Source organism: Salvelinus alpinus, chromosome 2, assembly GCF_045679555.1.
Source record: "Salvelinus alpinus chromosome 2, SLU_Salpinus.1, whole genome shotgun sequence".
Taxonomy (NCBI): Eukaryota; Metazoa; Chordata; class Actinopteri; order Salmoniformes; family Salmonidae; genus Salvelinus; species Salvelinus alpinus.
In genome coordinates, this window is record NC_092087.1 from 93,689,175 (window position 1) to 93,702,719 (window position 13,545).

Genomic DNA, 13,545 nt, shown 5'->3' on the forward strand with positions numbered 1-13,545 from the left:
TTATAGGTGAATATGACCTCCAGCTTCGATTTTCTTTGATACATGTCACAAAATCATCCTAAAGTATGTTTTTTCAATATACTTTAATTATATTATTGAAATTTATTCTGGACTTTAGACGTGATGCGACGCAAGAATTTTGTCAAGACGGAGAGGTTAGCACGGCATGGCCAGTGTGTCATGCTAATTCAACAGGGACATCGTTCGTTCTAGGTCCAAATGAACACGGTTCTGAACAAAGGACCCTTTGGAGAACATTCTGATGGAAAATCAACAAAGATAAGGACCCAATTTGGGATGCTTTTTCATATATCTGTCGAACTGTGCTATCGCTAGCGTTTGACTAGAATCAATACTGCTGTGTGTTAGCTATTGTAGTAAGCTAATATAACGATATATTGTGTTTTCGCTGTAAAACACTTCAGAAATCGGAAATATTGTCTGTATTCACAAGATCTTTCTCTTTCATTAGCTATCCACCATATATTTTTCTGAAATCTTTTCTGATGTGAAATTAGAAGTTGACGTTGGTGTCTGTTTTCTCTGGCTACTGCCGTGCGATATCTGACTGTAGCTATGATGGTGGCTAAGATGCTAGCAGTAATGTAAAACTGATTTATAGCTAAAATATTCAACTTTTTCGAACAAAACATAGATTTATTGTGTAACATGTTATAGGACTGTCATCTGAGGGAGTTTTTTCTAGGTTATTTAGGTTAGTTCTAGGTTAGTTAGGTTGGCTTTGCATGCTAGCTGCATGCTAGCTGCATGCTACCGGTGCTGTGAAAAATATCTGTCTCTCTTTTTGTATTTGGTGGTGAGCTAACATGAATATATGTGGTGTTTTCGCTGTAAAACATTTAAAGAATCTGAAATATTGTCTGTATTCACAAGATCTTTGTCTTTCATTAGCTATCCACCATATATTTCTCTGAAATGTTTTCTGATGTGTAATAAGGTAGTTGAAGTTGGTGTCTGTATTTTCTCTGGCTACTCCCGTGCGATTTCTTACTGTAGCTATGATGGTAGCAGTAATGTAAAACTGATTTATAGCTAAAATATGCATTTTTTTTGAACAAAACATAGATTTATTGTGTAACATGTTATAGGACTGTCATCTGAGGTAGTTTTTTCTAGGTTATTTAGGTTGGTTTTAGGTTAGTTAGGTTGGCTTGTGCATGCTACTTCATCCTACTTGTGCTGTGAAAAATGTCTGTCCTCTTTTTTATTTGGTGGTGAGCTAACATAAATATATGTGGTGTTTTCTCTGTAAAACATTTAAAAAATCGGACATGTTGGCTGGATTGACAAGATGTTTATCTTTCAAATGCTGTATTGGACTTGTTAATGTGTGAAAGTTAAATATTTTACAAAAATAGATTTTGAATTTCGCGCCCTGCACTTGCAGTGGCTGTTGTCATATTGATCCCGATGTCGGGCTTGCAGCCTGAAGAAGTTTAACAACTAGACCATATACAAGTTGAACAGGGTAGAGACACGGCTTTGTAGATAACATCTAGACCATGTAAAGTTGAACAGGGTAGAGACACAGCATTGTAGATAACAACTAGACCATGTAAAGTTGAACAGGGTAGAGACACAGCATTGTAGATAACAACTAGACCATATACAAGTTGAACAGGGCAGAGACACAGCATTGTAGATAACAACTAGACCATGTAAAGTTGAACAGAGCAGAGACACAGCATTGTAGATAACATCTAGACCATGTAAAGTTGAACAGGGTAGAGACACAGCATTGTAGATAACATCTAGACCATGTAAAGTTGAACAGAGCAGAGACACAGCATTGTAGATAACATCTAGACCATATACAAGTTGAACAGGGTAGAGACACAGCATTGTAGATAACATCTAGACCATGTAAACTTGAACAGAGCAGAGACACAGCATTGTAGATAACATCTAGACCATGTAAAGTTGAACAGAGCAGAGACACAGCATTGTAGATAACAACTAGACCATATACAAGTTGAACAGGGTAGAGACACAGCATTGCCTCTTCCCGGATTTGACTACAGATGTGACCTGGAGTAGACTAAATGCTGTAGCTGGTTATGATGTAATGACTTCCTCTAGACTCACAGTCCTTCTCCTCAGGAGATGCATTTCCAGTAGAGTGGGTGAATTTAGGCTGTGTACCTGGATTCTATTTATCTGTGTACCAGTCAGTTTAGCTTACAAAACATTTACTTAGCAACCGGACACCAACGTGATCTGTTGAACTAATAAATGTGATAGTTGTAATATTTGCATAACCCTTGTGATTTAAAAGGTATCGATGTGTCACGCCCTGGCCTTAGTTATCTTTGTTTTCTTTCTTATTTTAGTTAGGTCAGGGTGTGACATGGGGAATGTATGTGTTTTTGGATTGTCTAGGGGTTTTGTATGTTTAATGGGGCAGTGTCTTGTATAGGTGTTTGTATGTCTATGGCTGCCTATATTGGTTCTCAATTAGAGGCAGCTGTTGTTCATTTGTCTCTGATTGAGAGCTATATTGAGGCAGCCATATTCATTGGGTATTTCGTGGGTAATTGTCTATGTCTAAATGTTAGTAGCTTGTGTCTGCACTTTCGTTGTGTAGCTTCACGGTCGTTTGTTGTTTTGTATAGTTTGTCAGTGTTCTTCGTTTCGTCTTCGTTAAAATAAAAGAAGATGTATTCGTATCACGCTGCGCCTTGGTCCACTCTTTCACCGAAAGACGATCTTGACACGATGAGGGTTATTGAATCAGAATCAAATCCTCTGATCTCTTCCAGCTCATTAATGATAGAATGTTCATATGTGAAGGTTAATGAAAGGTCAGTATGTTTGGCAATGACACGGATTATAAGCCGGCCTCCTTCAGCTCTCTCGTCTGCCTCACAGATACCCAGGTGAAGTTGACTTGTGCTAAAGGCTTCACTCTCTTGACTTCCAGAAGGATGTTTGTGTTGTAGGGGGTACATGTGGGTTTCTTCTTCTTCCCAAATAGCACCCTATTCCCTTTATAGTGCACTAGGCTTCTGGTAGAAAGTAGTGCACTATTAAGGGAATAGGGTGCCATTTGTGACTCATCCTACATGTGCCAATGTCTCTTTAGATACCTGTCTTATCTTTTACCACATGTCCATTATTATCCAATGGAACGATGATGAACTAGTTCTGCATGTTTCCAAATAGGGAAAGAGAAACCGTAGATAACTGCCATGATTAAAAACAGTCATGAGATGTGCCGGGGTTATTTCAGCTCAGGCTCACTAGCATGGTGACTACAGTAGCTGTTTTATTCGTCCTATTTCCCACTTGTACATGTGTGAGTTGGACATGTGTTTCTTGCATATCCCAACACTTGTAGAGAGCTGGGGTCTTTAGACAGGGTCAGACATTATTAACGGCATCCCTGGAGCAATTGAGGCCTTGCTCGAGGGCACAATGACAAATTTAAAAAAAAATAATAATACAAGTGGTTTGGACCCAAAAAGATGGGGATAAATATGTGTACAAAATATCCATATCTATCTATATATTTCCTGGGCTTTAATATACTGTATATACTGATACTGATTTAGACACTTCAAAACCTTGTTTCTTATTATTTTGTTTTTGGACTGTATTTTTGGCCATGTATAAATGTGTTTTTCAATGCGTTTCTATTGGCTTTAGTAGTAAAGGCAAAATTCAATATTTTTTTACAAATAATTTAAAAAATATATTTTTTTATGCTGCTTAATGGCATCCTAATTTTGACAGCATGATGCTGCCACCACCATGTTTCACTGTGGGGATGGTATTCTTGGGGTGATGAGAGGTGTTAGATTTGCGCCAGACATAGCATTTTCCTTGATGCCCAAAATGGTGGTTTGGTGTTCGCCTTTTGGCGAACACCAAACTTGTTTTCTTTCTTACACCAAACTTGTTATACTTATTTCTTTAACCTGTCTAGCCCAGGCGTTCCGCTAGCGGAACTCCTCCCACATTCCACTGAAAAGGCAGAGAGCGAAATTCAAAAAATATTTTTTTGAAATATTTAACTTTCACACATTAACAAGTCCAATACAGCAAATGAAAGATACACATCTTGTGAATCCAGTCAACATGTCCGATTTTTAAAATGTTTTACAGTGTTTCACAGCACAGGTAGCATGCACAAAGCCAACCTAACTAAGCAAGAACCAACCAAACTAACCAACAAACAACTTCATCAGATGACAGTCTTATAACATGTTACAAAATAAATCTATGTTTTGTTCGAAAAATTTGCATATTTGAGGTATAAATCAGTTTTACATTGCAGCTACCATCACAGCTACCGTCAAAAATAGCACCGAAGCAGCCAGAGCAAATATAGAGACCAATGTGGAATAACTAAATACTCATCATAAAACATTTCTGAAAAATACACAGCGTACAGCAAATGAAATACACAGATCTTGTGAATCCAGACAATATTTCAGATTTCCTAAGTGTTTTACAGTGAAAACACAATATAGCGTTATATTAGCTTAGCACAATAGCAAACATCACAACAGCATTGATTCAAGCCAAACATAGCAATAACGTATAAACCACCAAAATATATACATTTTTTCACTAACCTTCTCAGAATTCTTCAGATGACAGTCCTATAACATCATATTACACAATGCATATAGAATTTGTTCGAAAATGTGCATATTTAGCGGCACAAATCGTGCTTATACAATGAGAATAGTGTCCATAACGTCAAGCAATCTGTGTGGCGCCATCTTGGAAAGGCACCTATTCTTATCGAAAACTATTCATAAACTTGACTAAAAAAATACAGGTTGGACAGCAATTGAAAGACAAATTAGTTCTTAATGCAATCGCTGGGTTAAATTTTTTAAATTAACATTATTGCGCAATAAATGCGTGCGATAAAGCAAGGCTACACTGCAAGTAATGGCGTCTTATGCATTTGACTTTTTTCAACAGAACAATTAATTATCAGCATAAAAACTGCTTACTATTAGCTGAGCTTCCATCAGAATCTTGGGCAAGGTGTCCTTTCTTCAGAACAATTGTCTTTTGGCTGAAAGTTGTCCTCTTGTCCTGTCGAATTAGCTGCTAACGTTAGCCACCCACTGGAGAGGTGCCCAACTAGTGAAAGCGCGTCACAAAGAAATCCAGGAAAATCGCAATAAACTGCTATAAACTTCTATAAGTCGGTTTAAATTAGCTACCTTATGATGTCTTTAACACCTATAACGAATAAAAACATGACCGGAGATATAGAACTACTAAAACGAAAGCCTTTGCAGGACGCCATTGTGATGTCTTCTTGCGCCAGGCGCACCGTTGAAAAGGACGGTACTTCCGTTCCACGGTCTTATATAAGGCCCCAGATTGCGCAATCGACTCCATACAAATTCTCACCGCTTTCTGACATCTAGAGGAAGGCGTATGCAGTGCATGTAGCCCCATAGCTTACATGGGGACTTATAAACTGACCTTAGAACAGGGACCTCGATTTCTGAAATCTCACTCCCTGATAGGAAATGTGCTGCAGAATGAGTTCTGTTTCACTCAGAGAAATAATTCAAACGGTTTTAGAAACTAGAGAGTGTTTTCTATCCAATAGTAATAATAATATGCATATTGTACGAGCAAGAATTGAGTACGAGGCAGTTTAATTTGGGAACTCATTTTTACAAAGTCGAAATGGTGCCCCCATAGGCTCAACAGGTTTTAAGCAATGGCTTTTTTCTGGCCACTCTTCCGTAAAGCCCAGCGCTGTGGAGTGTACAGCTTAAAGTGGTCCTAAGGACAGATACTCCAATCTTCGCTGTGGACCTTTGCAGCTCTTTCAGGATTATCTTTGGTCTCTTTGTTGTCTCTCTGATTAATACCCTCCTTGCCTGGTCCATGAGTTTTGGTGGGCGGCCCTCTCTTGGCAGGTTTTTTGTGGTGCCATATTCGTACTATTTTTTAATAATGGATTTAATGGTGCTCCGTGGGATGTTTAAAGTTTCAGATATTTTTTTATAACCCAACCCTCATCTGTACCTCTCCACAACTTTGGCCTTGACCTGTTTGGAGAGCTCTTTGGTCTTCATGGTGCCGCTTGCTTGGTGGTGTTGCAGAATCTAATGCCTTTCAGAACAGGTGTATATATACTGAAATCATGTGACAGATCATGTGACACTTAGATTGCACACAAGTAGACTTTATTTAACTAATTCTGTGACTTCTGAAGGTAATTAGTTGCACCAGATCTTATTTAGGGGCTTCATAGCAAAGGGGGTGAATACATATGCACACACCAATTTTAATTTTTTTAATTTTTTGAAACAAGTAATTTTTTTCATTTCACTTCACCAATTTGGACTTTTTTGTGTATGTCCATTACATGAAATCAAATAAAAATCTATTTAAATTAAAGGTTGTAATGCAACAAAATAGGAAACATGCCAAGAGGGTGATTCTGTCACGATCGTTGTATGTTGGATGAAGAGAGGACCAAGGCGCAGCACTAAGGGGCGGCTCCGGACTGAGGGGCGGCTCCGGACTGAGGGGCGGCTCCGGACTGAGGGGCGGCTCCGGACGGAGGGGCGACTCCGGACTGAGGGGCGACTCCGGACTGAGGGGCGACTCCGGACTGAGGGGCGACTCTGGCAGCTCCTGACTGGCGGGCGGCTCTGGCAGCTCCTGACTGGCGGGCGGCTCTGGCAGCTCCTGACTGGCGGGCGGCTCTGGCAGCTCCTGACTGGTGGGTGGCTCTGGCAGCTCCTGACTGGCGGGCGGCTCCTGACTGGCGGGCGGCTTTGGCAGCTCCTGACTGGCGGGCGGCTCTGGCAGCTCTTGGCTATTGAGGCGCACAGTAGGCCTGGTGCGTGGTGCCGGAACTGGTGGTACCGGGCTAAGGACACGCACCTCAAGGATAGTGCGGGGAGCAGGAACAGGGTATACTGGACCCTGGAGGCGCACAGTGGGCCTGGTGCGTGTAGCCGGAACTGGTGTTACCGGCCTGGAGACACGCACTTCAAGGCTAGTGCGTGGAGGAGGAACAGAGCTCTGGAGATGCACAGGAAGCCTGGTGCGTGGTGTTGGCACTGGAGGTACTGGGCTGGGGCGAGGAGGTGGCACCGGATAGACCGGACCGTGAAGGCGTACTGGAGCTCTTGAGCACCGAGTCTGCCAACCTTACCTGGCTGAATGCTCCCCGTAGCCAGGCAAGTGCGGCGAGGTGGAATAGCCCGCACTGGGCTGTGCTGGCGAACTGGGAACACCATGCGTCAGGCTGGTGCCATGTACACCGGCCCGAGGAGACGCACTGGAGACCAGCTGCGTTGAGCCGGCTTCATGACACCTGGCTCGATGCCCACTCTAGCCCGGCCGATACGAGTAGCTGGGATGTACCGCACCGGGCTATGCACACGTACTGGAGACACCGTGCGCTCTTCCGCATAACGCGGTGTCTGCCCGTACTCTCGCTCTCCACGGTAAGCACGGGGAGTTGGCGCAGGTCTCCTACCTGACTTCACCACACTCCCCGAGAGCCCCCCCCCAATAGATTTTTGGGGCTGCCTCTCGGGCTTCCTACCGCGCCGCCGTGCTGCCTCCATACACCGGTATCCCTCCTCACACTGCTCCAGAGAATCCCAGGCGGGCTCCGGCACTCTCCCTGGGTCGATCGCCCACCTGTCTATCTCCTCCCAAGTAGTGTAGTCCAGATTCTGTTCCCATGTCCATAAATCCTGACTTTGCTGCTCCTGCTGCTGCCGCTGCTGCCCATTACCTTTATATCGTCTCCGTTCCTCCCTTTTGCGGTGCTTGGTCCTTGTTTGGTGGGTGATTCTGTCACGATCGTGTTATGTTGGATGAAGAGAGGACCAAGGCGCAGCGTGATAACAATACATCTTCTATTTATTATAACGAAGATGAAGAACACTTAAACAAACTATACAAAAACAACAAACGAACGTGAAGCTATAATTACAATAAGTGCAGACACAGGCAACTTACATATAGACAATCACCCACAAACTACCTAATGAATATGGCTGCCTAAATATGGTCCCCAATCAGAGACAACGATAGACACCTGTCTCTAATTGAGAACCAATCTAGGCAACCATAGACATACATACACCTAGACTAGGGACTGCCCCATAAACATACAAAACGCCTAGACAATACAAAACACATACATCCCCCATGTCACACCCTGACCTAACCAAAATAATAAAGAAGAAAACAAAGATAACTAAGGCCAGGGCGTGACAGGGTGAATACTTTGCAAGGCACTGTATGCTAAATGCTTTACTCTCTTGCCTTTAAGAAGGATTGTTTGTGTTGTGGAGGTACATGTGGGTTTCTTCCCAAATAGCACCCTATTCCCTTTATAGTGCAGTAGGGTCCTGGTAGAAAGTAGTGCACTATAAAGGGAATAGGTTTCCATTTGTGACTCATCCTACATGTGCCGATGTCTCTTTAGATACATATCTGATCTTTTACCACATGACCATTATTATCCAATGGAACGATGATGAACTAGTTCTACATGTTTCCAAACAGGGAAAGAGAAACTGTAGAAAACAATGAAGCAGAACATTCTGCTTTCTCTTATCTAAACTGGTTGAATGACTATTTTACCCTGTAACCCAGCAACAAGTCTGGCTGATACTAACTCAACGTTCTCCTGACTTCAGACTTGAAAGGTTATTTTGATGTCGGCACGATGACAAAGCAAATTTCTCTTGCTCGCTCTCTTTCTCTCTCAAATGTGAAATAAATCAAATAAAGACCAGAACACAGACCAGGGAGGGAGGATAGAGGGAGAGGATATTATCGGAATTCTGGTATTTATATAACATTTCCCAAAGAATACATTTTTGGGGGGAGAATACACCCTAATACCGCACTATGTGTACATTCAGTGGGTAGCTGGTCTCTGTACTACAGTTCTACCAAGTATTCATACCACTAACAGACTGTTATGAGCTGTTTTGACTGCAACTAAGCATATATATAAGGTCCTTTAGATGTTATACATGGTCATCCCTAGTTATAACCAAGAAACCTGGATTCACTAAATACTTCTTAGAGTTCAGGTACTAAATACTTCTTAGAGTTGTTTTGTACACAGTCATATGATACATGGTATAGAAAAGTACAATCTGAGGTGAGTACATGGGGAAGTATATCTCTGCAGATGATCTGTCTAAATCACTGATACAGGTCCCCCTCCACCCTCTGGTGGATCACTTGTCATTATGTCTCCAGAGAAACCTAGATAGAAATAAAAGTCCTATTTACCATTATACTATGGGCAGAATTAGGTGTTTTGGGATTCATTTTGTTAAGTTCATATTGATACAGAATCACTAAACAATGATTTAGATTTGATAAGAACAAGTTGATTGACAAACTCATGAAAAATGTGAAAAATCTTATAAACCACCTATGCTATGATCACTAACATACCTCTGGAACTCAAATGACCAGAGTCGGTAGCTTGATGCTGTAGCTCTGCCATCTTCCTCTGTGGATGACGTGTGTTGAGAAACAGATATCTATAGCTTAAACAGGTTTTGTATTCTCATTCTAATTAGATCATACAAAATAAATGTGTGAAGCTTTAATTCAATTGCACACACTATGCATCCATTCCCCCTGTCTCAAAAGGATTTATGGCTGATTTAAGATGATATTGTCAACCCTGCATGGTCAGCCCTGTTATGGTCAACCTGTTACGGTCAACCTGGTTACGGGCAATTAATAGGCACTTTGAATGTTAAAATTAGGTGAAATCTAAAGTCGTTTTTTTTTACCAAGTTACACTTCTCAAAAGGCATCAAATTGGTAGAACTACACAGTTACAGTATCAAGTCATGCAGATTGATTGAATTAATTGATTTTATTTGACAAATGTAAAATACATATTAAGTTGCCGAGTACAATACATACATATAGAATCCTAGAGGATATAAACACAATTGTCTACTGACATGTTATCATATTTCCATGTACATTAGAAGTTGACCTCTTTAACCCTTTTGAATCACAAATATATGAACTAAATGACCCCCAAAAAGTTTGATCAGATTTTTTTTAATCAACAACAGTTTACATTATTCATCAGTTGAATTTATCATCCAAAATCCTAAAGATACTATACCACCTATAACTCCCCCAACCAACAGAATTGGTCCTGCTACCACGGCAACTGCTACTTCAGCAGCAACAAGTACTGTCGTCCCAACTACTATTGCCCCAACAACTGCTGCTGAAATGAAACCTTTCTTCATATTTTCTCTGTCCCGTCTCCTCTTTTCTTCCTCCTGTCTCCTCCTTTCTTGCTCCTGTATCTCCTCCTCCCTTCTCCTCCTCTCCTCCTCCATCTCCTGTTTCTTTCTCTCCTCCTCCTCTCTCAACTTCTTCTGAACCTCCTGGTACATCTCATTGGTGTAGTGCTCTCCTCCATTCATCTCCACCATCTCTTCTATCTTCTTCAGCAGCTCTTTGACCTGAAGACGGTCATCCCTCTGATCATTATTGAGACAATGGTACCTTTCCAAACAACTTTTGATCAGTTCCTGAAGTGCAACACAAGGATTCAGAAACTCCTCAACTGTTTTCCCCTTCAACTGATCTTTACCAGTGAACAGAATGATGGTGTAATTTGAGGCTTCTTTTCCAAAGTTCTCCTGGATCCACTTCACAGTGTTCCTCTCCTCCTCTGTGAACCTCACCCCCAGTCTGATCACCAGCAGGAAGGCGTGGGGTCCTGGAACTGACCGTTCTATACACCTGACTATTTCACTTTTCATCTCTTCTTGAGACATTGTTGTGTCAAATAGTCCCGGGGTGTCGATGACATCAATCTTCTTCCCACCCACCACTCCTCTCTGTTTCTCACACTGTGCAGTTACAGACACTGGAGAATCCTCCGCTTTAAACACCTCTGTCCCCAGTATGGTATTTCCTGTTGCACTCTTCCCTGCTCCAGTTTTCCCCACCAGAACTATCCTCAGATCAGCTGGCTGTCCTGAATCTGTAGAAATACAACCTGTAACTCAGTTTCATCATTGTTAGTTACTAAATTAATTAAATTAGATTCACAGGAATCACAGGAACCATATTCAGCTAACAGCAACAGTGAAGACTAGCTATTGCATCACTAGTTGTATTTGTCCAATACTGTTATCTTACCTGCATGGCTGTCATTCTCCTCGGGATAGGGTGATGCAACACCTATGGGTCTGGATCTTTCACGTAGGTAGAATCCATCTACAGAACCTGAAATGAAATGTTTTGTCCTAATAGCTTTGCAACATTGATTCAAGTATTAAATAATACACTCTGAAATATGTATTATTCATGAGAGAATAATGTGATCTGGATTTCTGTACATAGGTTGGCTTGGTGATGCTGTACACATACTGTATTCTCTAGTTTAAAAAAGGTTAACCATTCACTGTTTGACAACAGAGGGAATTGGGGTTTATTAATTCTCTGACCATGAAGGAATAGAGCCATACTCACCGAAGTCTGATGTCTCTGCCTCCTTTAGTAAAGGAACTGTAGATGACATAAAACAATACATGTCTAATTGTATAACAGGTTTTTCTTATTTATTGTAACTTTTCAAAAAGTTTTCGCAAATCACTTCATATAATACCTATGTTGTAAAGCTGTTATTAAGTACTATATAACCATATTAACCTGTTATTAAGTACTATATAACCATATGAACCTGTTATTAAGTACTATATAACCTTATGGACATCTTATTAAGTACTATATAACCATATTAACCTGTTATTAAGTACTATATAACCTTATGGACATCTTATTAAGTACTATATAACCATATTAACCTGTTATTAAGTACTATATAACCTTATGGACATCTTATTAAGTACTATATAACCTTATGGACATCTTATTAAGTACTATATAACCTTATGAAGCTGTTATTAAGTACTATATAACTATATGAACCTGTTATTAAGTACTATATAACCTTATGAACCTGTTATTACGTACTATATAACCTTATGGACATCTTATTAAATACTATATAACCTTATGGACATCTTATTAAGTACTATATAACCTTATGAACCTGTTATTAAGTACTATATAACCTTATGAACCTGTTATTAAGTACTATATAACCTTATGAACCTGTTATTAAGTACTATATAACTATATGAACCTGTTATTAAGGACTATATAACCATATGAACCTGTTATTAAGTACTATATAACCATATTAACCTGTTATTAAGTACTATATAACCATATGAACCTGTTATTAAGTACTATATAACCATATTAACCTGTTATTAAGTACTATATAACCATATGAAGCTGTTATTAAGTACTATATAACCATATGAACCTCTTATTAAGTACTATATAACATTATGAACCTGTTATTAAGTACTATATAACTATATGAACCTGTTATTAAGTACTAAATAACCATATGAACCTCGTATTAAGTACTATATAACCTTATGAACCTGTTAATAAGTACTCACCACGTTCATCTGCCATGCTGGTTTATCTATCTCACGTTTGAGGACTGAAGTTGATCCCAGGAAAGGTCCTTCAGCTCTCTTCTCCGCCTCACAGAAGTCCAGGTGAAGTTGAGTGCTTCTCTCTCTTGCCTTTAAGAAGGATGTTTGTGTTGTGGGAGGTACATGTGGGTTTCATCCCAAATGGCACCCTGTTTACTTTATAGGGCCCTGGTCAAAGTAGTGCACAATAAAGGGAATATGATGCCATTTGTGACACATCCCACATGAGTCGATGTCTTTCCTTCTATCTCTTTAGATACCTATCTGGTCTTTTACCACAGCTGTATGGAATGTATTTTGCTGTTGTTTTGAAGACAACCTGTCTAAGCATGTTTACTAACAGGGAAAGAGAACCTGTAGATACCTGACATGATGATAAGATTAAAACAACATGAGATTATTCAGGTCAGACTCACTAGTATGGTGACTATAGTATTACAGTGCATTCGTAAAGTATTCAGACCCCTTGACTTTTTCCACATTTTGTTACGTTACAGCCTTACAGCACTCTAACAATCAGACCTTTATGGTAGAGCGGCCTTGAGATGTTTCTACAACTTGATGGTAGTCAAGTTGGTAAATTCAATTGATTGGACATGATTTGGATAGGCACACACCTGTCTATATAAGCGTCGACAGTGCATGTCAGAGCAAAAACCAAGCCATGTGTCACAACTTCTGCCGAAGTCGGTCTCTCTCCTTGTTCGAGCGGTGTTCGGCGGTTGACATCACCGACCTTCTAGCCATCATTGATCCATTTTTCCTTTTCGATTGTTTTTGTCTTGTCTTCCTTCACACCTGGTTCCAATCCCATCAATTACACGTTGTGTATTTAACCCTCTGTTTCCCCTCATGTTTTGTCGGAGATTGTTTTATTGTATGTTATGTGCAAGTCATGTGTCGGTGTGCGACGGGTTTTGTACCCACTTATGTTATTTTTTGTATATTTTGGCTTTTGGAGTTTTATGAGCACTTATTAAACGACTCCGTTTAT

At 40.3% G+C, this 13,545-nt stretch overlaps 1 protein-coding gene across 2 annotated transcripts; it reads right to left on the reverse strand.

The window, feature by feature from the left end:
* Window positions 1-9,913: 9,913 nt before the first annotated feature.
* On the reverse strand, window positions 9,914-13,113 carry LOC139568295 (GTPase IMAP family member 7-like). Of its 2 annotated transcripts, none has more exons than XM_071390042.1 (4): window positions 12,513-13,113; window positions 11,509-11,544; window positions 11,176-11,262; window positions 9,914-11,032 (listed from the first exon to the last, which is right to left on the reverse strand). In XM_071390042.1, the coding sequence occupies exons 1-4, from the start codon at window positions 12,526-12,528 to the stop codon at window positions 10,095-10,097; spliced, it is 1,077 nt and encodes a 358-aa protein (XP_071246143.1). In that variant the 5' UTR covers window positions 12,529-13,113; the 3' UTR covers window positions 9,914-10,094. The 2 variants fall into 2 exon arrangements, with proteins under 2 accessions (XP_071246143.1, XP_071246144.1); XM_071390043.1 differs by having other exon boundaries at window positions 9,914-11,017; window positions 12,513-13,110.
* Window positions 13,114-13,545: the final 432 nt, after the last annotated feature.